The sequence below is a fragment of the Leucoraja erinacea genome, chromosome 3, assembly GCF_028641065.1.
Source record: "Leucoraja erinacea ecotype New England chromosome 3, Leri_hhj_1, whole genome shotgun sequence".
NCBI classification, from domain to species: domain Eukaryota; kingdom Metazoa; phylum Chordata; class Chondrichthyes; order Rajiformes; family Rajidae; genus Leucoraja; species Leucoraja erinaceus.
The window spans coordinates 58,102,983-58,129,260 of NC_073379.1; the positions used below are offsets into that span (position 1 = coordinate 58,102,983).

The 26,278-nt window shown below is 43.0% G+C and overlaps 1 protein-coding gene across 4 annotated transcripts in view; it reads left to right on the plus strand.

Annotated features, from left to right (window-relative positions):
• The window catches only part of mtap (methylthioadenosine phosphorylase), a 137,963-nt gene that overhangs the window by 98,441 nt on the left and 13,244 nt on the right, over positions 1 to 26,278 (plus strand). For all 4 annotated transcript variants that reach the window (XM_055632775.1, XM_055632777.1, XM_055632776.1 and 1 more), the window contains 2 exons: positions 6,282 to 6,384; positions 10,440 to 10,679. In XM_055632775.1, the coding sequence (XP_055488750.1) occupies positions 6,282 to 6,384; positions 10,440 to 10,679 (343 nt within the window). The remainder of the gene's footprint in view (positions 1 to 6,281; positions 6,385 to 10,439; positions 10,680 to 26,278) is intronic.

Sequence of the window (26,278 nt, forward strand, 5' to 3'; positions counted from 1 at the left end):
TTCATTGAGCATAATTCTGACTGGTAACTATGCATTTCGTCCGAGCACATTATCGCACGCGTCATGCAAGTCATCTTAAACGACTACCTAAACTGTCATTTGGCAACATAAAAAGCTGCCTAGGTTGCCTGGCTGGCAACAGAGAAAAAAAGTGAAGTGAGAGCTCTGTAAAAATTAGCAGCCATACATCAATGATGGTGACATTATGAACACAATTGAATAGTTAGACACTGAGCAAGAGGATTGAAATTTTTAGGACCTCTCAGGTAAACATAAAAAAGCCTTGTCCAAATGATCCCTGCAGTTCATTTGCAGTTCAATCTCTAAAGAACTTCACAACAAAGAGGTAAGTAAGGACGCATTCCCTAAGCATCACATGAGTGAGCCCGTGGAACCATTTATTTGGATTTCATCACATGCCTACACATTAGGAACAATTTAAATTAACATCTTTGAGAAGTGAGTGCAAATTAGAGCATCTGGGACAAACCTATACTGTTACAGGGAGAGCGTGCAAACTCCACATGGGCAGCACTGGAGATCAGGATTAAACCTGGGTTATTGGAGCTGTGAATTACATGCATGAAATTGTATAATTGGATGTTTCAGCATGCTAAATGAGCTAAAGGTTACTGATTTCACCAAAAGGATGAATTTATGTTAAATGCAATTCAGTGCTTCTTAAAAACATGCATTACACCAGTGTATTTCTGGGCAGGTATAGCATAATGTGTCTATAATCCTACCTTGCTTATCACGGGATAGATTAATGTGTTCAACAAATTACAGTAACCTCCATAATGTTTGGGACAAAGACCCATCATTTATTTATTCGCCACTATACTCCAGAATTTGAGATTTGTAATAGTAAAAGTCACGTGGTTAAAGTGCACATGATCAGATTTTATTAAAGGGTATTTTTATACATTATGGTTTCACCCATAATGAAATTGCAGCGGTGTTTATACATATTCCACCCACTTCAGGCCCCCCTAATGGTTGGGGCACATGGCTTCACAGGTGTTTGTAATTGCTCAGGTGTGCTTAAATGCTCCTTAATGCAGGTATAAGAGAGCTCTCAGCACATAGTCTTTCCTCCAGTCTTTCCATTACCTTTGGAAACTTTTATTGCTGTTTATCAACATGAGGACCAAAGTTGTGCCAATGAAAATCAAAGAAGCCATTATGAGTGAGAAACACGAATAAAACTGTTAGAGACATCAGCTAAACCTTAGGCTTACCAAATTCAACTGTTTGGAACATCATTAAGAAAAAAGAGAGCACTGATGAGCTTACTAATCGTAAAGGGACTGGCAGGCCAAGGAAAACCCCCTCAGCTGATGACAGAAGAACTCTCTATTATAAAGAAAAATCCCCAAACACATGTCCGACAGATCAGAAACACTCTTCAGGAGTCAGGTGTGGATTTGTCAATGACCACTGTCCGCAGAAGACTTCATGTACAGAAATAAAGAGGCTACACTACAAGATGCAAACCACTGGTTAGCTGCAAAAATAGGATGGCCAGTTAACAGTTTGCCAAGAAATACTTAAACGAGCGACCACAGTTCAGGAAACAAGTTCTTGTGGGCAGATGAGATGAAGATTAACATATATCAGAGTGATGGCAAGAGCAAAGTATGGAGGAGAGAAACATAGAAACATAGAAAATAGGTGCAGGAGGAGGCCATTGGGTCTTTCGAGCCAGCACCGCCATTCATTGTGATCATGGCTGATCGTCCCCTATCAATAACCCGTGCCTGCCTTCTCCCCATATCCCTTGATTCCACTAGCCCCTAGAGCTCTATCTAACTCTCTTAAATCCATCCAGTGATTTGGCCTCCACTGCCCTCTGTGGCAGGGAATTCCACAAATTCACAACTCTCTGGGTGATAACGTTTTTTCTCAACTCAGTCTTAAATGGCCTCCCCTTAATTCTAAGACTGTGCCCCTGGTTCTGGACTCACCCAACATGGGGAACATTTTTCCTGCATCTAGCTTGTCCAGTCCTTTTATAATTGTATATGTTTATATAAGATCCCCCTCATCCTACTAAACTCCAGTGAATACAAGCCCAGTCTTTTCAATCTTTCCTCATTTGACAGTCCCGCCATCCCAGGGATCAATCTCGTGAACCTACGCTGTACCTGTAAGCCAACTTTCAGTGACCGGTGTACAAGGACACCAGGTCTCGCTATACCTCCACCTTACCTAACCTAACCCCTAACCCCATTGAGATAATAATCTGCCCCCTTGTTTTTGCCACCAAAGTGGATAACCTCACATTTATCTATATTATACTGCATCTGCCACGCATCTGCCCACTCACTCAACCTGTCCAGGTCACCCTGCAAACTCCAAACATCCTCTTCACAGTTCACACTGCCACCCAGCTTTGTGTCATCCGTAAACTTGCTAGTGTTGCTCCTAATTCCCTCTTCCAAATCATTAATATATATGGTAAACAGTTGCGGCCTCAACACCGAGCCTTGCGGCACTCCACTCGCCACTGCCTGCCATTCTGAAAAAGACCCGTTCCCTCCTACTCTTTGCTTCCTGTCTGTCAACCAATTTTCTATCCATGTCAACACCCTACCCCCAATACCATGTGCTCTCCTTTTAGTCACCAGTCTCCCATGCGGGACCTTATCAAAAGCTTTCTGAAAGTCTAGATACACTACATACACTGGCTCCCCTTCATCCATTTTACTTGTCACATCCTCAAATAATTCCAGAAGATTTGTCAAGCATGACTTTCCTTTCATAAATCCATGCTGACTTGGATTAATCATTTTACTACTATCAAAATGCCCCATTATTACCCCTTTAATAATTGACTCCAGCATCTTTCCCACCACCGACGTCAGGCTAGCTGGTGTGTAATTACCCGTTTTCTCTCTCGCTCATTTCATGAAAAGTGGGATAACATTAGCTATCCTCCATTCCCCAGGAACTGATCCTGAATCTATTGAACATTGGAAAATTATCACAAATGCGTCCACTATTTCTAGAGCCACCTCCCCGAGGACCCTGTGATGCAGTCCATCAGGCCCAGGGGATTCATCATCCTTCAGTTCCATTAGCCTACCCAATACTATTTCTCGCCTAATGAAAAATTATTTCAGTTCCTCAACCCCCTTAGATCATCTGTCCTCCAGTACATCTGGGAGATTGTTTGTGTCTTCCTTAGTGAAGTACCTGTTCAACTCTTCTGCCATTTCCTTGTTCCCCATAATAATTTCATCCGTGTCTGCCTTCAAGGGTCCCACATTTGACTTTGCTACTCTTTTTCCCTTAACATATCTAAATAAGTTTTACTGTCCTTCTCTATGTTCCTGGCCAGCTTCCCCTCGTACTTCATATTTTCAGCCCGTATTGCCTGTTTTGTTTCCTTCTGTTGTCCTATGAAAGTTTCCCAATCCTCTGGCTTCCAGCTACTATGCTGTGTTATTTTAAGAATCCAAAGCATATCACCTCATGTGTGAAACATGGTGGTGTGGGTGTTATGGCCTGGGCATGTATGGCTGCTGAAGGTACTGGCTCACTTATCTTCATTGATGATACAACTGCTGATGGTAGTAGCATAATGAATTCTGAAGTGTATAGACACATCATATCTGCTCAAGTTCAAACAAATGCCTCAAAACTCATTGGCCGGCAGTTCATTCTACAGCAAGACACTGATCCCATACAGACTGCTAAAGCAACAAAGAGTTTTTCAAAGCTAAAAACTGGTCAATTCTTGAGTGGCCAAATCAACCACCCAATCTGAACCCAATTGAGCATGACCTTTATATGCTGAAGAGAAAATTGAAGGGGAGCCCCCAAAACAACCATAAGCTAAAGATGGCTGCAATACAGGCCTGGCAGAACATCACCAGAGAAGAAACCCAGAAACTGGTGATGTCCATGAATCGCAGACTTTAAGCAATCATTGCATGCAAAGGATATGCAACAAAATACGAAACATGCCTACTTTCATTAACATGACATTGATGTGTCCCAAACATTATGGTGCTCTGAAATGGGGGGGACTATGTATAAATACTGCTGTAATTTGTATATGGTGAAAACAAAATGGATAAATATGGCCTTTATTAAAATCTGACAATGTGCCCTTTTAACACATGTGCTTTTTATATTACAAATCTCAAATTGCGGAGCACAGAGGCAAATAAATAAATGATGGATCTTTGTCCTAAACATGTAAGGCACTGTATTTCCTTTTATTATTCCAAGAAGCTGCTATTTGTTTAAGATAACAATTCCATTTGTGTTGTGACACTGCTGAGCCTCTCAGCATTGTTCTTGCATTTTACCTATTGACCTAATTCAATGGCCTAGAACTCGTTATATATCATAATACATACGGTTCCCACATTGCAAGCGCCTGACTCATTGATATCAAAACGTGCAAGTGAGTTTTCATAACCTTAAATGCAAAAATCCAACTTTTATTCTTACAAATGGCAAAACTACTTTCTTCTCTCTACTTTTAGTAATCATTTGTTCTTATTAGTCTGAAATGCTTTTGCCATTTATTGAAATGCAGAGGATGTATGGTTACCACATCGTCTTTTATTTGGTATTTTCCAACTTAATGGATAAAATTAACTTGCAGAAGTCCTAAAAACAGAGGTTGTTTGCTTCCCTAGGATGGCCTGCGTTGATAAAATATAACTGCAAATGCCTAGAATCTGAAGTATAACCAGACAAAGTTGGAAAATCTGGATGGTTTATTGAGGACAGGCCAAATAAATTGCTGTCAAAACGCAAATAAAACAACCAGGTGAACAATTTTTTAAATGGTCAGAATTAATGTAAGAAGAGAGAAAAGAGTCCCACTAACACAAAACAAGAAGTTAAAGAACTTAAGGTGCTTACTTAGAAAAGTGGCAAATTTCGTAAACCCCCGCACCATTTGCGCGCCTGTACAATTAGAAGCGTAGAATAGGAAAAGTATTATATTGTGTAGGAAAGAACTGCAGATGCTGGTTTAAATCGAAGATATGTACAAAATGCTGGAGTAACTCAGCGGGACAGGCAGCATCTCGAGAGAGAGAAGGAATGGGTGACGTTTCGGGTCGAGAGCCTTCTTCAGAATATAAAAAGTATTATATAATAATAACTTTATTTGTTAAGCACCTTAAAAAACAACCAAAGCTGACCAAAGTGCTGTACAGAAAAAAGAAAACAAGCAAGACATCATAGAACAGGCAGAACAACAGAACATACAGCTAACACGAGGCGCATAAATTACATACGAAAATCCAAAACAATAAATTAAAATACATAAAACACGAGTACGAACCACGCAGCAAAATCAAGCAAATAAAGTAAATAAATAATTCAACACCTTACTGGTCTACAAAGGCCACGGAGAATAGATATGTCTTCAGGAGTGACTTAAAAACAGCTAGAGAAGGGGCCTGTTTAACGTGCAGAGGCAATTCATTGCACAATCTCGGAGCCGACACAGCAAAGGCACGGTCCCCTCTGAGCTTCCGTTTAGTTTTTGGCTCAATCAGGAGCAGCTGATCATCTGACCTGAGAGAGCGGGAGGGTGTATAAGGGTGAAGAAGCTCAGATAGGTAGGACGGGGCAAGACCACTTAGGGATTTAAAAGTAAATAAAAGAATTTTAAAACGAATCCTATACTGAACAGGCAGCCAGTGGAGAGAGGCCAAAAGGTGTGAAACATGATCATGCTTTTGTGTGCCAGTCAAGAGACGAACAGCTGCATTCTGTACCATCTGGAGACGGGCGATGGAGGACCGACTAATCCCCAGATACAGTGCATTGCAGTAATCCAGCCGAGTGGTAACAAAGGCCTGGTGCATTTTGGAGGAGAATGTTCCAAATGGATATTGAGAGATTGAGTGGTTATTGAGTGGAGCAAATGTTGTTGTGGTGTGTTGGATTGACTTACGATCCGACCCAAGTTTCTGTTACCAAACTCAGAAACATTTTGTTTCCTCACCAAAATTATTGATGCAGTTCAATATTGGGCCCCAGCTATTTTAGACCTGAAGGACATGCTCTTCACCATGCAAGGCTAATTCAGAATGGGTCTTGTCTGCTGCTAAATGTTTTACTGGTGAGCTCATGGATAACATATTTTTGAACTCTGGAAATTGTCTATATCATGCTTTCAAAACATTGTTGAAATTTGAGGCAAAGATATTTGTTTTCCAAAGAGAATACTTAATCTGTTTATCGTTTTTGCATATCTTCAGTATAAATTAATAATTCCCATATTATTTTGGTTCATTCAATTACAGAACTACAAAAAGACATCAAACATTTTATGGTGGGAATCCAACCAACCCAGTTGGAGTTTGTCACATTTCAATGGCAGACCCATTCTGTAAGAGAAGCAGAGAGGTAAGCATCACACAGGTGAATAACCTGCCGTCTCATTTATTTGAATCAGAATAGACAACAGAAAATAGACAATAGGTGCAGGAATAGGCCATTCGGCCCTTTGGGCCAGCACCGCCATTCAATGTGATCGTGGCTAATCATCCCCAATCAGGGGTTCCTGCCTTCTCCCCATATCGCCTGACTCCGCTAATTTTTAAGAGCCCTATCTTGCTCTCTCTTGAAAGCATCCAGAGAACCTGCCCCCACCGCCCTCTGAGGCAGAGAATTCCACAGACTCACCACTCTCTGTGAGAAAAAGTGTTTCCTCATCTCCGTTCCAAATGGTTTAATCCTTATTCTTAAACTGTGGCCCCTGGTTCTGGACTCCCCAACATCGCAAACTTGTTTCCTGCCTCTAGCGTGTCCAAACCCTTAACAATTTTATATGTTTCAATGAGATATCCTCTCATCCTTCTAATCTCCAGAGTGTACAAGCCCAGCTGCTCCATTCTCTCATATGACAGTCCAGCCATCCCAGGAATTAACCTTGTAAACCTATGCTGCACTCCCTCAATAGCAAGAATATCCTTCCTCAAATTAGGGGACCAAAACTGCACACAATACTCCAGGTGTGGTCTCACTAGGGCTCTATACAACTGCAGAAGGACCTCTTTGCTCCTATATTTGATTCCTCGTGTTATAAAGGCCTACATGCCATTCACTTTCTTCACTGCATGCGGTACCTGCATGCTTACTTTCATAGACTGATGTACAAGGACCCCCAGATCCTGTTGTACTTCCCCTTTTCCAACTTGACGCCATTTAGATAATAATCTGCCCTCCTGTTTTTGCTACCAAAGTGGATAACCTCACATTTATCCGCATTAAAATTCATCTGCCATGCATCTGCCCACTCCTCCAACCTGTCCAAGTCACCCTGCATTCTCATAGAATCCTCCTCACAGTTCACACTGCCACCCAGCTTTGTGTCATCTGCAAATTTGCTAATGTTACTTTGAATCCCTTCATCCAAATCATTGATGTACATTGTAAATAGCTGTGGTCCCAGCACCGAGCCTTGTGGTACTCCACTAGTCACTGCCTGCCATTCTGAAAGGGACCCATTAATGCCTACTCTTTGTTTCCTGTCTGCCAACCACTTCTCTATCCATGTCAGCACTCTACCCCAATACCATGTGCCCTAATTTTGCCCCCTAATCTCCTATGTGGGACATTATCAAATGCTTTCTGAAAGTCCAGGTACACTACATCCACTGGCTCTCCCTTTTCCATTTTCCTAGTTACATCTTCAAAAAATTCCAGTAGATTAGTCAAGCATGATTTCCCCTTCGTAAATCCATGCTGACTCGGACCAATCCTGTTACTGCTATCCAAATGTTCGGCTATCTCATCTTTTATAATTGACTCCAGCATCTTCTCCACCACCGATGTCAGGCTAACTGGTCTATAATTCCCTGTTTTCTCTCTCCCGTCTTTCTTAAAAAGTGGGATAACATTAGCTACCCTCTGATCCAAAGGAACTGATTCTGTGTCCATATAACATAGGAAAATTATCACCAATGCACCCACGATTTCTAGAGCCACTTCCTTAAGTACCCTGGGATGCAGACCATCAGGCCCTGGGGATTTATCAGCCTTCAGTCCCATCAGTCTATCCAACACCATTTCCTGCCTAATGTAGATTTCCTTCAGTTCCTCCATCACCCCAGATCCTCTGGCCACTACTATATCAGGAAGATTGTTTGTGTCCTCCTTAATGGAGACAGATCCAAGGTACCTGTTCAACTCACCTTCCATTTCCTTGTTCCCCACAATAAATTCACCTTTTTCGGTCTTCAAGGGTCCAATTCTGGTCTTAAATATTTTTTTCCTCTTCACATATCTAAATAAACTTTTACTATCCTGTTTTATATTCTTGGCTAGTTTATCTTCGTATCTCATTTTTCTCCCCGTATTGTCTTTTTAGTTATCTTCTGTTGTTCTTTAAACAATACCCAATCCTCTTGCTTCCCGCTCATCTTTGCTACATTGTACTTCTTCGCTTTAATTTTTATACTGTCCCTGACGTCCCTTGTCAGTCATGGTCGTCCCTTTCTCCGCTTGGAATCTTTCTTCCTCCTAGGAATGAACTGATCCTGCACCTTCTGTATTACTGCTGGAAACACCTGGCATTTTTGTTCCACTGTCATCCTTGCTAGTATCTTTCCAGTCAACTTTGGCCAGCTCCTCCCTCATGGCCCCATAGTCCCCTTTATTCAACTGCAACACTGACACCTCCGATCCACTCTTCTCCCTCCCCAATTCTAGCTTAAACCTGACCATGTTATGGTCACTGCCTCCTAATGGCTCATTAACCTCAAGGTCCTTTATCAAATCCGGTTCATTACATAACACTAAATCCAGAATTGCCTTCTCCCTGGTAGGCTCCAATACAATCTGTTCAAAGAATCCATCACAAAGGCAATCTACAAAGTCCCTTTCTTGGGGTCCAGTCTACCTGCATGTTTAAATCTTCCATAACAACCACAGCATTACTTTTGCTACATGCCAATTTTAACTCCTGATTCAACTTGCGCCCCATGCCCAGGCTACTGTTTGTGGGCCTGTAGATTAGTCCCATTGGGGTTTTTTTACCCTCACAATTCCTTAGTTATATCCATACTGACTCCACATCTCCTGTTTCAATGTCACCCCTTGCAAGGGACTGAATTTAATTCCTCACCAGCAGGGCAACCCCTCTGCCCACCTGTCTGTCTTTTCGATAGGAGGTATACCCTTGAATATTCAGTTCCCAGCCCTGGCCCTCTTGCAGCCATGTCTCAGTAATTCCCACAACATTACACTTGCCAGTTTCTAACTGAGCCTCAAGCTCATCCACTTTATTCCTTATACTTCGCGCATTCATATACAGCACTTTGACCTCTGTATTCACTTCCCCCCTCTCACCGCTCGTAATTGGCCCTGACCTTACTCTGTTGTCCATTCTCGAGCTTTTCTTCCCATTAATTCGAGAATCTTCTGTAATTTTTCCTGTAGCCACTTCCCCTTCAACTCCATCTTTATACTCCCAATTTGTCAATCCCTCCCCTCCACTATTTAGTTTAAACCCACACATGTAGCCCTAGCAAACCTGCCTGCCAGAATGGCAGTCCCCCTCCAGTTAAGGTGTAACCCGTCCCTTGTACAGGCCACCCCTACCCCAGAAAAGATCCCAGTGGTCTATAAATCTAAATCCCTGCTCCCGGCACCAGCCTCTCAGCCACACATTCAGATCCCCTATCTCCCTGTTCCTGTCCTCACTAGCACGAGGAACTGGAAGCAATCCAGAGATAACCACCCTAGAAGTCCGGCATTTCAGTCTTCTTCCCAACTCTCTGAAGTCATGTTGGAGAACCTCGTTCCTCTTCTTCCCGATGTTGTTTGTGCCTACGTGCACAACTACTGCCGGCTGTTCACCTTCTCTCTCTCGAGGATGTTCTGAATTCGGCTCGTGACATCCTGAACCCTGGCACCAGGGAGGCAACAGACCATCCTCGCGTCCTGTCTGCCGCCACTGAATCTCCTGTCCGCTCTTTCGGACAATGGAGTCACCCACCACTAGGGCTCTGCCCGATGCCGGTCTCGCCGGTCGAGTCCCATCTCTACGATTGGAGCCACCGACGTGTCCGATTGGAGCCACTAGGGCCTCGTCACCCATTCCTTCTCTCCAGAGATGCTGCCTGTCCCACTGAATTACTCCAGTTTTTCATGTGCACATTCGGTTTAAACCAGCATCTGCAGTTCCTTCCTACACATTTTGTCAGATACCCAATGAGAATCCCAAAGAAAAATCAATCCAATGTGATAACTTCTATCCTGTTCTCAGGGCTGCAGCTCAGTAAACAATGGAGACTATTAAAAGTGGAGCCATACCTTTGTATTAAAAACATTTGTATTAATTGCTGGTAATATCCAAACAATTGGTTAGAAATTTTCAGAAATGTGATGCTTTTATCCACATTGCTGATGAGTGATGATCTTCAGCTTCCTAATTGTTTTATAATTTCCATTTCAAGGTGTTAATAGATGTTGTGAAGAAGCTGGGTATTAAGCACCATACTAAGGGAACCATCGTTACAATTGAAGGACCGCGTTTCTCCTCTCGAGCTGAGAGCCTGATGTTCCGTCAGTGGGGTGGTGATGTCATCAACATGACCACAGTTCCAGAAGTTGTACTAGCTAAAGAAGCAGGCATCAGCTATGTGAGCATTGCCATGGCGACTGACTATGACTGCTGGAAGGAAAGTGGAGATGTGGTTAGTATTGTGTCTATAACAATGTGTCATATTTCCATCAAGTTATCAGTAATCTTCCAGGCAGAGTTACTGCTGTTTGACTTGCTGACTTGGGTAAGTTATCCCCTGCTGTGGTTTTCCATAAACTTTTCTTGGCTTGTCTAATGGGTTGGCAAGGTGAGAGGGCCACAGCCAGTCACTTTAAAGGATAATAGTTTTGGTGACATTCGAATTCCAACCTTGTAAATAAAATAGAAGAGGCATCATTCAGTCTGTCTATATTCTTTCTCTTCCCCTGGACCGAGACTCATGTTGAATATTCAATCCCACTTCAGAGTGCCTGCATGTGGTCTGTAGCATCGTATCTTGTCATAGTATAGTAACACATGGTTAATGAATGCTGTTATACTACGGATAACCTTATTGCAAACACAGACTGTTCATGGTGATCAGAGAAAATCTGTGCATCATGTATAATATGAGTTCTGGAACTGATCCATTGTTTTATATTTCTGAACCTATAGGACTTCTTGTAAAAATTCTCGGTCTAGAGGTAGCTTTCTAAATGAGCAGGTGGACCTAATCTGGATCCAGATACTGAAACATTTTGTAACTTACATAACTCCTTGTGTTCATTTTACAGTTCATGCAAATAACAGAAACCAAGTCAGAAAATGGTCAATTAAAGTTATCAAGCACAAAAGCTTTCCAAAAGATGTGCTGAATATTAAAATGGATGTTGTAGTGTCCCCCCAATCCCACCGTATGATTCTGTTATGAGAGTTATCATGAAAAGTCAAATAAATGCAAGACTGATGGACCTCAGTGCAGACTTTATATGGACAAGTCACGTCTCTATTTCATAGTTTTTCATATACCTTCATTAGTGTTTTTCATAAAAATGTGAATAGAGTGTTAGCGTTGTCTAACCTTGCTTGACCCCACTCTGCTGTGGCTCTATTCATTAGAATATGGCTTGTGTGCTATCATGTGCAATACGTACAATGGAGACAAATGTCTGAGAGCCTTCTCTATTTGAGAAGTATTCTCTACATTCCTTCTTAGTTGATAGAGGCAAAAAATAAGTAAAGCTGAAGAATGTGTGTATAGTGATTGATTCCAATCCCTGCATTTTTTAGAGTTTCCACATGTTGTAGATTGTACATATTGTACCTCTCGATGGACAAATCCACACTGCATTTTGAGGAGCTGAACTTCTGTCGCTAGAAGGAAATTGAGAATCATGGTGATGGTTTTCCTTGTGATAGAAAAAGAAATCAGAAACAACAGAAATATCATTGTGTAGTTACTGCAATTTTATTTTAATCCTGTTTTTTTAAATTATTTATCACATGTTTACAAATGCAGTACAATTTTTTGAAAGGAAAAGGAAAAGTATTTCATCCTGGGATCTTCTGATGTGGATATTGAAATTCACAAACTACTTTAATAGGATATATTCCACTTCTTGTTGCAGCACATTTAGGAGATATATAGTGGAAAACCCTGTGTCTCTGGTCCTTGGGAAACCCTCACATTGCAAACTCTTTCCAAGAATGTTAAAGGGGATAGATCTTGGAGACAAAACTCATTGTTATATAGGTGCTGCAGATCTTGTAAGAGCTGCAATCAATGAGCATGATATATGGGCATTAATCTGGTAACTATCACTTAAGAACTCAATCTAATGGCATCATATACTGCAATAGATTATAGTGATCAGTTGAAATCTCAATTGAAGTAACATCCCCACGAAATTTCTGGAAGAAATAACGCGGCACCAAATTCCTTCAGGGAAAGAAATCTGACATGCTGATTTAATCTAGCCCATATGTGACACCAGCCCCACGAATCTGGTTGACTCTTAACTGCTTTGTTACTTCAGAGAAGATTGGGGATAGATGATACATAGTGGAAATCCTATCAATTTCAGCACCCTGTGAATGAATGGGGAAAATACCAGCATGGATATTTTATACATTAAGAAGCATTAAAAAAAAAAAATGTTGTACCAAGCCCAGTAGCAAGATGGTTTTGATACGATGGCTGTTAAGCGCCAATAATGTGTTTTGCAATAATTGAAATTTGGTCACGTTTGTAATGTGGGAAAACTCCACAGCCATTGTGCAGTCAATAAACTCCCAGAAAACACAAGGTGTTAACAATAAGCCAAGCTGTTTCAATAACATTGTTTGAGAGAATATTATTGTGTAGCAAACTACAATGGAGATGATTTCCCGGCTCATTCTCTGGATTATGGGATTTGTTATGTGCACACAAAAAAACAGATGGGAAATCAGTATTAGAACTTCAACAGCACAGCACTCCCTCAACTATGCTCAAGATACTCAAGTAGGACTTGAACCTAAACCCTACTAATACAGAGGCAAGAATGCTCCCAACTAAAGCAGAAGAGGAATATATACTTCACAAAACGAGTGTGCTGTACAAGAAAGCTATTTCTTACATGAAGTTTTACACTCTGAAGAAACTGCATGATAATTGGAGATTATTTCTTGGCCAAATTTTGCTTGTTTTCTCTCGAACACCAGAGGTTGAGGAGAAACGTGATAGAACCATACAAAATTATGATGGGCGTAGATGGGGTAGACGGTCAATCTTTTTCTCATGGTGGGAATGTCAAAGACTAGAAGCATTCCTCTAAGGTAAGAGAGGCAAAATTTAAGGAGATAAAAGTAGATTGTGGGGCAGTTTTTTTTACACCGAGGCTGGTCGGTATCTGGAGCACGCAGCCAGGGGTCGTGGTGGAGGCAGGTATAATAGTGGTGTTTAAGAGGCTTTTAGATAACCTCATGGATAGGCAGGGAATGGAGGGATACAGGCAAAAGATGTTAGTTTATCTTGGTATAATGTTCTTCACAGACATTGTGGGCCAAAGGACCTATTTCTGTGATTAATTGTTCTAAGTTCTAATTGCAGTGGTGATTCCCCCCTGGTTAATTTATCTAATTAATTAAAATGTGTTTGTGTCCACTACAAGTGAAATGTGAGTAGTATACTCAAGCTTTGTTTGCTGGGGAAGGATAGTTTCTGCAGTTCCTGTAACTGACCCCGGTAATGTCCCCAGGCGCTGATTTTTTTTAAAACTCACTGTTCATAACGATACCACATCCTTCTCACTTCCTGTACCTGTGTTTGCTAAGCCAGCTGCTGGTGAAATCCTTGCCAGAAAAGACTTAGCCATCCCCGGAATCATAGTGGCAATGTTCCGCTTTCCGGATATCAGCTGAGCTCTTGAACCATTGAGTATTGTTGATAGCTTGGATTCACTGCGACCCGTTGAACTTGTTTATTTGGGAGGATAAGATTTAGGTTAAATTGGGGAGGGAAAGTTGGCTATAAGGAAATCAGGGCATGACCTTCTGCTTTGAAATGACTTAATTTACAATTTCATAGTATAATTTAACTGTTGGCAATGCTGCAGATATTGTTCTTGCAGGGTTTTGGAAAAATTTATTGCTGGATGAGTCAGTATTTGCTGAATCACACTTGTGGTTTGGCACATCTGTCTTTACTCTTTACGTAGCAGAATAGTAGGAATGTCAGCCAGTGCGGTGGTTCTCTATATTAATAATTCAAGATTCAAGATTCAAGAGAGTTTATCGCCATGTGTCCCAGATAGGACAATGAAATTCTTGCTTTGCATCAGCACAACAGAATATAGTAGGCATGAATACAGAACAGATCAGTGTGTCCATTATACCATTATATAAATATATACACATATGAATAAATAAACAGATAAAGTGCAAATAGATAATGGTCTATTAATGTTCAGAGTTTTGTTTCAGTTGAGTTTAATAGCCTGATGGCTGTGGGGAAGTAGCTATTCCTGAACCTGGACGTTGCAGTCCTCAGGCTCATATACCTTCTACCTGAAGGTAGCAGGGAGATGAGTGTGTGGCCAGGATGGTGTGGGTCCTTGCTGATGCTGCCAGCCTTTTTGAGGCAGCGACTGCGATAGATCCCCTCGATGGTAGGGAGGTCAGAGCCGATGATGCACTGGGCAGTGTTTACTACTTTTTGTAGTCTTTTCTGCTCCTGGGTGCTCAAGTTGCCGAACCAAGCCACGATGCAACCGGTCAGCATGCTCTCTACTGTGCACCTGTAGAAGTTAGAGAGAGTCCTCCTTGACATACCGACTCTCCGCAATCTTCTCAGGAAGTAGAGTCGCTGATGTGCTTTCTTTATAATTGCATCAGTATTCTCGGACCAGGAGAGATCTTCAGAAATATGCACGCCCAGGAATTTGAAGCTCTTGACCCTCTCCACATCGACCCGTTGTTATAAACGGGACTGTGGGTCCCCATCCTACCCCTTCCAAAGTCTACAATCAGTTGCTTGGTTTTGCTGGTGTTGGGGGCCAGGTTATTGTGCTGGCACCATATGGTCAGTCGGCTCTTCTATACTTTGACTCGTCTCCATCAGTGATACGTCCCACAACAGTGGTGTCGTCGGCGAACTTGATGATGGAATTTGCACTATGACAGGCTACGCAGTCATGAGTATAGAGTGAGTACAGCAGGGGGCTGAGCATGCAGCCTTGAGGTGCTCCCATGCTGATTGTTATCGAGGCTGTCACATTTCCACCAATACGAACAGTCTGTGGTCTGTGGATGAGGAAGTCGAGGATCCAATTGCAGAGGGATGCGCAGTGACCCAGATCTGAGACCTTGGTAACCAGCTTGGAGGGGATGATTGTAGTAAATGCCAAGCTGTAATCAATGAATAACACCCTGACATATGAGTTTTTGTTGTCCAAGTGGTCCAGAGCGGAGTGGAGAGCCAGTGAGATCGCATCCACCGTTGATCTGTTGTTGCGGTTGGCAAACTGCAGTGGGTCCAGGTTTTTGTCGAGGTAGGAGTTGATTTGCGCCATGATCAACCTCTCAAAGCACTTCAACACCTCCGGCGTTAGTGCCACTGGTCGATAGTCATTCAGGCACGTCACCTTGCTCTTCTTGGGCACCGGTATAATTGATGCTCTTTTAAAGCAGGTGGGAACCTCAGACCTCAGAAGTGAGAGGTTGAAAACGTCTGTAAAAACACCAGCCAGTGGGTCCGCACAGGTTTTTAGAACACGACCAGATATACCATGTGGTCCAGGCGCTTTTCGAGGGTTCACCCCTCTGAAGGATTTTCTGACGTCGGCCTCTGTGACTGAGACTGAAATACCATCACAGAGAATGGGTGCAAGAGCAGATAGGCAGAGGGGTGTAAAATGAGGGTAGAAGCAATAGTTAGCAAGGTGAAAAGTAAAAGTGGCAGGCAGACAAATCCAGGGCAAAAATCAAACAGGGCCACTTTTCAACATAATTGTATAAGGGGTAAGAGTGTTGTAAAGACAAGCCTGAAGGCTTTGTATCTTAATGCAAGGAGCATTCGTAATAAGGTGGATGAGTTGAATGTGCAGATAGTTATTAATGAATATGATATAGTTGGGATCACGGAGACATGGCTCCAGGGTGACCAAGGCTGGGAGCTGAACATCCAGGGATATTCAATCAGGAGGGATAGACAGGAAGGAAAAGGAGGCTGAGTAGCGTTGCTGGTTAGAGAGGAGATTAACTCAATAGAAAGGAAGGACATTAGCTTGCAGGATGTGGAATCGATATGGGTAGAGCTGCGAAACACTTAAGGGGCAGAAAACGCTAGTGGGAGTGGTGTACCGGCCACCTAACAGTAGTAGTGGAGTTGGGGATGGCATCAAACAGGAAATTAGAAACACGTGCAACAAAGGTAAAACAATTATAATGGGTGACTTCAATCTACATATAGATTGGGTGAATCAAATTGGCAGGGGTGCTGAGGAAGAGGGTTTCTTGGAATGTATGCGGGATAGTTTTCTAAACCAACATGTAGAAGAACCAACGAGAGAGCAGGCTATTCTAGACTGGGTATTGAGTAATGAGGAAGGGTTAGTTAGCAGTCTTGTTGTGCGTGGCCCCTTGGGCAAGAGTGACCATAATATGGTTCAGTTCTTCATTAGGATGGAGAGTGACATTGTTAATTCAGAAACAAGGGTCCTGAACTTAAAGAAAGGTGACTTTGAGGGTATGAGACGTGAACTGGCCAAGATAGACTGGCAAATGATTCTTAAAGGGTTGACGGTGGATATGCAATGGAAGGCATTTAAAAACTGCATCGATGAACTACAACAAGTGTTCATCCCAGTTTGGCAAAAGAATAAATCAGGGAAGGTAGTGCATCCGTGGATAACAAGGGAAATCAGGAATAATATCAAAACAAAAGATGAAGCGTACAAATTAGCCAGAACAAGCAGGCTACCAGAGGACTGGGAGAAATTCAGAGTCCAGCAGAGGAGGACAAAAGGCTTAATTAAGAAAGGGAAAATAGATTATGAAAGAAGACTGGCAGGGAACATAAAAACTGACTGCAAAGGTTTTTATAGATATGTGAAGAGGAAAAGATTAGTTAAAACAAATGTAGGTCCCTTGCAGTCAGAAACAGGGAAATTGATCATGGGGAACAAGGACATGGCAGACCAATTGAATAACTATTTTGGTTCTGTCTTCACTAAGGAAGACATAAACAATCTGCCGGAAATAGCAAGGGGCCGGGGGTTAAATGAGATGGAGGAACTGAGTGAAATCCAGGTTAGCCGGGAAGTGGTGTTAGGTAAATTGAATGGATTAAAGGCCGATAAATCCCCAGGGCCAGATAAGTTGCATTCCAGAGTACTTAAGGAAGTAGCCGCAGAAATAGTGGATGCATTAGTGATAATTTTTCAAAACTCTTTAGATTCTGGAGTCGTTCCTGAGGACTGGAGGGTAACTAATGTAACCCCACTTTATAAAAAGGGAGGGGGAGTGAAAACGGGGAATTACAGACCTGTTAGTCTAACATCGGTGGTGGGGAAAATTCTGGAGTCAGTTATTAAAGATGGGATAGCAGCACATTTGGAAAGTGGTGAATTCATTGGACAAAGTCCGCATGGATTTATGAAAGGTGTTGACGAATCTGACGAATCTTATAGATTTTTTCGAGGATGTAACTAGTAGAGTGGATAGGGGAGAACCAGTGGATGTGTTATATCTGGACTTTCAGAAGGCTTTCGACAAGGTCCCACATAAGAGATTAGTATACAAACCTAAAGCACATGGTATTGGGGGTTCAGTATTGATGTGGATAGAGAACTGGCTGGCAGACAGGAAGCAAAGAGTGGGAGTAAACGGGTCTTTTTCACAATGGCAGGCAGTGACTAGTGGGGTACCGCAAGGCTCAGTGCTGGGACCCCAGCTATTTACAATATATATTAATGATCTGGATGAGGGAATTGAATGCAACATGCAAGTTTGCGGATGACACGAAGCTGGGGGGGCAGTTAGCTGTGAGGAGGATGCTAGGAGGCTGCAAGGTGACTTGGATACGTTGGGTGAGTGGGCAGATGCATGGCTGATGCAGTATAATGTGGATAAATGTGAGGTTATCCACTTTGGTGGCAAAAACAGGAAAGTAGACTATTATCTGAATGGTGGCCGATTAGGAAAAGGGGAGATGCAACAAGACCTGGGTGTCATGGTACACCAGTCATTGAAAGTAGGAATGCAGGTGCAGCAGGCAGTGAAGAAAGCAAATGGTATGTTAGCATTCCTAGCAAAAGGATTTGAGTATAAGAGCAGGGAGGTTCTACTGCAGTTGTTTAGGATCTTGGTGAGACCACACCTGGAGTATTGCGTACAGTTTTGGTCTCCTAATCTGAGGAAAGACATTCTTGCCATAGGAGGGGCTGAGGCAGCCGTAAGGCCGGTGGAAGGTGGGGTTTTTTTGGGACTGGAGAGGGGCAGGGCCAGGTTGGCAGTGGGGCTCGGGGATTCCGAGTCAGTTGGGTGGGCCTGGTGTCGACGTTCCAATTGAAGTCTCTGGTGACGGCATGAGTACAGAGAAGGTTCACCAGACTGATTCCTGGGATGGAAGGACTTTCATATGAAGAAAGACTGGATAGACTCGGCTTGTACACGCTGGAATTCAGAAGATTGAGGGGGGATCTTATAGAAACTTATAAAATTCTTAAGGGGTTGGTCAGGCTAGATGCAGGAAGATTATTCCCGATGTTGGGGAAGTCCAGAACTAGGGGTCTCAGTTTAAGGATAGGAGGGAAGTCTTTTAGGACCGAGATGAGAAAATCCTTTTTTACACAGAGAGTGGTGAATATGTGGAATTATCTGCCACAGAAGGTAGTTGAGGCCAGTTCATTGGCTATATTTAAGCGGGAGTTAGGTGTGGCCCTTGTGGCTAAAGGGATCAGGGGGTATGGAGAGAAGGCAGGGATGGGATACTGAGTTGGATGATCAGCCATGATCATATCGAATGGCGGTGCAGGCTCGAAGGGCCGAATGGCCTACTCCTGCACCTATTTTCTATGTTTCTATGTCTATGTTTCTATGAATGGGGACTCGAGAAGGCACATCAGTGTTCACCCTATCAAAACGCGCATAAAACGCATTGAGCTCGTCAGGGAGTGATGTTTCCCCGACATTCAAGCTACCTCCTGATTTCGCCTTGTAGGGGGTGATTGCATTGAGGCCCTGCCAGAGCTGCTGAACATCTGTCTCATCCTCCAGCTTGGAGCAGAAGTCCCTTTTGGCTTTTTTGATGGCCTTACCAAGGTCGTATCTGGATTTCTTGTAGACCACTGTATTGTCAGACATGAATGCCCGGTGTCTGGTCTTCAGAAGAGTGCGGATCTCAGAGTTCATCCAAGGCTTCTGATTGGGAAACACTCTGAAGGTTTTTGTAGGGATGCAGTCCTCCACACATATCTTTATGAAGACTGTAACAGGAGAATAGGGTTAAGAGGGAAAGATAGATCAGCCATGATTGGATGGCAGGGCAAACTTGATGAGCCGAATGGCTTAATTCTGCTTTTATCACTTATGAACATGAACTGGAGAAAGGGGTCGAAGAATGGCAGAGAAAATTAAAGCAGGACAAGTGTGAGGTGTTGAACTTCGGTATTTTAAGCCAGGGCAGGGCTTGCCTAGAGTCAAGAATGTTTAATTGCCACGTGTAACGGGAACAGAACAATTACATTCTTGCTGTAGTTTCACAGGCACGGGCACAGGCACAAGCAATAACAGTAAATAAATGTACAAGGATCAATAATACAATAAATTATCAGTAATACTAAGTAATAAGATGATAACAGCACAATAAATAGCAGGACCCTAGATATTATTGTAGAAGAAAGAGACCTAGAGGTGCAGGTTTATAGTTTCCTGAAAGAGGAAACTTGGGTAAACAGAGTGGTGAAGAAGCTGTTTGGCATGCTTGCTTACTCTGTGAGAGCATTTAGTACAGGAGTGGGATGTTATGTTACAAAAAGGCTTTTGACAAGGTCAGCACGCCATTGAACAAGGTTCTGCATGGTAAGCTGCTCTGGAAGGTTAGATCGCATGGAATTCAAGGAAAACTAGCTGACTGGATAGAAAATTGGCTTCAAGAAGAGGGTGATGTTGGAGGGTGGTTTTTCAGACTGTGTCTCAAGGTACGTTATTAGGCCAAAAAATGGTTGTCATCCATATCAATGATTTGGATGATAATGTACAAGGCATGAATAGTAATTTTTAAGATGACACAAAAGTGAGTGGTAAGCGAAAATGGTTATCAAAAATGGCAACAGGAACTTGATAGGTTAGGCAGGTGGGCTGAGGAATGGGTGATGAATACAGATAAGTGCAAGGTGTTGCATTTCAGGAAGTCGAACCAGGGCAGGACCTATACAGTGAATGGCAGAGCTCTGGGGTGTGTTGCAGAACAAAGAGATCGAAGAGTGCGGGTACATAGTTCCCTGAAAGTGGCATCACAGGTAGATGGGGTGGTCATGAAGGCTTTTGGCACATTCACATTGGCCTTTATCAGTCAGAGTATTGAGTATAGATGTTAGGAGATTATGTTATAATTTTACTTCGGAGTCACGTGAGTGACTACGTGAAGAACCCCGCCAGGACGCATGCGTGTCATATCGCTTTCACGCTTGCGAAACGACAGGCGGGGTGGAGCGTTCCCCCGCAGCGGTAAGTTTGAAACCGCGCTGTTTTTACACGGGGGGGGAAGGTGGACAAATTAGTGTCCACAAGTGCTGCGAGTAAAGCAGGCTGGGGAGGACCGCGAAGTTGCGGGAGCCAACAGCAGCTGAAGGCACAAGCCCCGTAAGTGGGATCAGCTGTGCCGACTTTTGGTCCCGCGCCGGCCAGAACACCACGGCCGGGCGGGAGACTATTCAGAATGGTGCCGTCGACTTTGACAAGTCGAAAACGGCAGGAGGCGGGGTGGAACGACGTTCCCCCATAGCAACAATTTAAACCAGGACCTGCAGGTAAGAGTACTCTGCGGTCTTTTTGTGTTTTCCCATGCTGATTACAGGTAGGGAGCATGGAAAAGTCGAAGAAACCAACGAGGGCTGCGACAAAGCTGGTGGGCCAGCAGCTGCCAGCGGCACTTGAATCACCTTTAATGGGATCAGCTGTGCCCGATGTCGCCTCCACACCGGCCATGGGTGGAAACAAATCGACATCATGTGACAATCTGGCTAATACAATTTGGCAGTGGTGTATCCAGAGAGATATTTGGATATCAGCTACTTACCTACCAGGTAAACTAACTTTAGTGGCAGACACCAGGTCACGCAAATTTAATGAAAACACCGAATGGATGTTGAATAAAAAGTATTTGCTGATATTACAGCACGATATGGAACACCAGATATCGATCTATTCGCATCCAGGCTTAATCACCAGTTTTCAAACTGTTTCGTGGGAACCAGACCCTGGGGCAGCGACGACAGATGCATTTTTGCTGCATTGGGGAAATTGTTTATTTATGCATTCCCTCCTTTCTGCCTCATCAGTCGGGCATTAAGGAAAATACAGCAAGACTCTGCGTCTGGTATTTTGGTAGTACCCGATTGGCCTACTCAACCATGGTTCCCAGTGATACTGAACATGGTATTAGAACCATGTATCACCATCCCGAATAGACCAGACTTATTGGTTCATCCCGTAACAAGGGATAGCCACCCATGCCATAACTATTTGAATTTATTAATTTGTAGAGTTTAAAAATACCACTACTACAGCTGGGACTGACAGACCGAACAGTGAACATGATTTTGGCGGGCCACAGACAGTCCACCAAAAAACAGTATCTGGTCTATATCAAGAAGTGGGAGATGTATTGTCACAAAAACAGCATCACCTACAGAGATATGAACATCCCGTCTGTTCTGGAATACCTGGCAGGCCTCCATTATGATGAGGGGCTCAGTTATAGTGCCATCAACTGCGCCAGAAGTGCCTTATCAACTTATCTATGGCAAGGAACAGAGCGTCACTCTGCTGGGACTCACCCACTGGTAACAAAACCTATGAGGGGAATTTTTAATACCAATCTCCCAAGAACCAGGTACTCCCAAATATGGGATGTGAGTATTGTCCTGAAGATGCTCAGGAATTGGTCTCCAGCAACAGCTCTGTCCCTACATAGACTGACATTAAAAACAGTTATGCTAATTGCATTGGTCACGGCACAAAGGGTACATTCATTACATAAATTAAGACTGGACACATGACTTCTTCATCTGAAAATATTACGTTTCATATTTATGAATTAGTAAAGCAGAACAGACAGGGATCAGCAGGCCTCAATATAGAATTTAGGTCTTACCCAACAGATGATCGTCTCTGTATAGTAAGACATTTGTCGTTATACATGGAGAACACGAAAATCATCAGAGGCAATGAGAAGGCACTTTTAGTCAGCCATAAGCAACCACACAAAAGAGTGACGGTCCAGACCATCTCAAGATGGCTGAAACAGGTTCTAATACAGGCTGGGATGGATACTAATATTTTTAAATCTCATTCCACCAGGGCTGCAGCTACATCGGCAGCTATGCAGTTGGATGTACCAATGGACCAAATCCTCAAGGCAGCAGGATGGTCAGGGGAAAAACATTCCAACTATTTTATCATAAACCAGTCATTAAACCTGGAACATTTGCAGAAACAATTTAAGTTCTGTAATTTAATTACCCCATAAATAGGGGCTATAATTTGTGTTAATCAATTCATGGATTTCAATGTCGGATTCATGTCTACAATATGTTGACACAATTCCTCCTACAGTCATTAAGGCAGATGTGATGCATGGACTCATTTCCACAGCATGAAATCACAGAGCTTTGAAATCTTCACGTAGTCACTCACGTGACTCCGAAGTAAAATAGTAAGATTAAACGAGAACTTACCAGTTCGAATTATGAGGAGTACGTTGAGGGAATACGTGCCCTCCGCTCCCATCCATGATCATATACTCAACTGGTATTTCTTCTCTAATCTTACTATGTTTAAGTCATTACAGTTGCCTGTGATTTCACACCGCTGCTTTGAAGAATGACACGCATGCGTCCTGGCTGGGTTCTTCACGTGTTCCCCCAACGTACTCCTCATAAAATAACGATCAAACTTCGAACTGGTAAGTTCTCGTTTAATCTTACTATTGTACAAGACATTGGTGAGGCCACATTTGGAGTATTGTTTTCAGTTCTGGGCACCCTGTTATAGGAAAGATGTTGTAAAGCTGGAAAGTGTACAGAACAGATTTGTGAGGATGTTGCCAGTACTCGAGGGCCTGAGCTAGTGGGAGAGGTTGAGCATGCTAGTACTTTATTCCTTGGAGCGCAGGAGACTGGGGGGTGATCTTATAGAGGTGTATAAGATCATGAGAGGAATAGGGAAGGCCAATGCACAGATATTTTACCGTTGGGAAATCAAGAACCACAGGATGTAGGTTTAAGGTGAATGGGGAAAGATTTAAAGGGAACCCAAGAAGTAACTTTTTACACAAAGTGTGATGGGTGTATGGAACGAGCTGCCAGAGGAGGTAGTTGAAGCCGGTATTGTTACAACGTTTAAAAAACATGTAGACAGATATAAATGAATGAATTAATTAATTAATGTTAATTGGCCAAGTATGTACACATACAAGGAATTTACCTTGGTGATCCGCTCCCAAGTAACATGACATACAGTAACAAGAATGATACATAAAACATTAAACATGAATAAAAAAGCATTATAGTTTGAACATGTGAATGAAATGTAATACCAGAGCAAAATGCGCAGGTACATCGATAGGATAGGATAGGTTTAAGGGGCTGTCCCACTTGGGCGACCTATTCTGCGAGTTTAGAAGAGTGTCTTCGACCTTCAAACTCACAGCATGGTCGACACGTGGTCCTAGGACGTCCTATGAGATCGTTGGAACTCTCCTTCATGCTCGAGGGAAGTTCCCGAATACTCGTGGTCCCAGCTAGGTGGCAGAAAGATTTTCAGCATGTTGAAAACATTTGCCGAGTAAAATTTGGTCAGCATGGTTCTTTTGAACTCATAGTGCAGTGGAGTGGGGTCGCTATTTAGTTACAGGCAGTCGAGGGCAGCCGTAGGCAATCTCCTTCGCTGACTGGGCATTTTGATTGGCTCATTGGAGTTTTCAGGACCAAGGAAAACCTACAGATAGGTAAAATGCCCGCTAAATTTTATTATACTTCTTAAAAGTGTCTCCACTCCTTCTCTCCCCCCCCCCCCCCCCCCCCCCTTCTCCCCTCCCCTTCTCCCATTCTCCCCCCTTCTCTCCCTTTCTCTCCCCCTCTCTCCCCCCCCCCCCCCCCCCCCCCCCCCCGCTCTGTAAAGGAATTACCGTTACTGTGCAGCCGTTTTACCTTCCTCTTCATTGTGGTTGTGAATTTCAGACAGTGCTCCTCTGCTTTCTCTGGCCCCCGCCTTTGCGATGTGTGTGTGTGTGTGTGTGTGTGTGTGTGTGTGTGTGTGTGTGTGTGTGTGTGTGTGTGTGTGTGTGTGTGTGTGTGTGTGTGTGTGTGTGTGTGTGTGTGTGTGTGTGTGTGTGTGTGTGTGTGTGTGTGTGTGTGTGTGTGTGTGTGTGTGTGTGTGTGTGTGTGTGTGTGTGTGTGTGTGTGTGTGTGTGTGTGTGTGTGTGTGTGTGTGTGTTCGATCCAGCTCGCGGTACGATGATACAATAATGGTACATGAAAGATCAAAGCAAAAAACTGCTGGGAATCTGAAATAACACTGTTGTAGAAATGACATTTCCAGCATTTTGTAGGAGCAAGTGGCAATGTATAAATGAGGCCCACACAAGTGTTGACAAACAGGCAGGCAGGACAATCCTGTCGAGGCTTTCCAGGCCAGTGCCCTCGACCTTGAAGGTTGAAGACACTTCTTAACTCGCGGATTAGGTCGCCCAAGTGGGACAGCCCTTTTAGAAGGATATGGGCCAAATGCAGGCAGGAGGCGAGGATAAGATGGGGCATATTTGTTGGCATGGGCACATTGGATCGAAGGGATTGTTACACACTGTATGACTCTCCATGACTCTTAACTGTACAAAATTGTGAGACCGAACTCAGTGTGCAGTTCTGATCGCCCAGATATAGGAAGGATATCATTAAACTGGAAAGGAATCTGAAAAGATTTCCGAATATGTTTCCAGGACTGGTGTGCTTGAATTATGAGAAGAGACTGAGATGTTTTTCTCTTAAGCTTAGGAGACTGAAGAATGACATTGCAGAGGTATATAAAATCACGAGGGTTGTAGATTATTTTGTTCTAAAACTAGAGGGCAGTACATTAGTCGGAACAAAAAAATTAGAATGTGGGTTGAACTGAAACAAAAACATCTCTGCCATCATATTGATGGTATATTGTATATCTCTAAACAGGAAGATGGAGATAGAAGAGCACATTTGATTGCAACTATCTGACAAGTATGAAATCAGTGTGTTATTTTAATCTAATGTTAATCTGGCATCCAATTAGCAATAGGTATAGAGGGCCCAGAGCTCTTCAACTGTATTTTTTTTAAATAGTATAGGAAGGAACTGCAGGTGCTGGTTCAAATAGAAGTTAGACACAAAATGATGGAGTAATTCAGCAGGAGAGGCAATGGGTGACGTTTTGGGTCAAGATCATTCTTCAGACTGAAAGTCATGGGAAAGGGAAACGAGAGATATAGACAATGATGTAGAGAGATATAGAACAAATGAATGATAGATATGCAAAAAAGTAACTGATAAAGGAAACCGGCCATTGTTTGCTGTTTGCTACATTAGAACGAAAAGCTGATGTCAAGTCAAGTCAAAAGTCAGTTTTATTTCAATAGCACATTTTAAACCAACTCTCGGTGACCAAAGTGCTTTACATCAGTGCAGGTACTAACGTTCTACATACAGTGGTACATAGATCTAACAATACATACATACAGCACTCCCTCAGAGGACCTCAAGAAACGCTTGTGAGTAAAAATAAGTTTTAAGTCTAAGAATTGATGGAGGGAGCAGTTCTGATGGGAAGAGGGATGCTGTTCCATAGTCTAGGTGCTGCAACCGCGAAAGCGCGGTCGCCCCTGAGTTTATGCCTGGACCGCGAGATGGTTAGTAATCCCACGTCCGCCGACCTGAGGGACTTAGAGGTAGTATGATTGCTTAGCAGATTTCTGATGAAGGTGGGGGCAGGCCCGTTAAGGGCTTTGTATACATAAAGGAGGAGCTTGAAATTGATTCT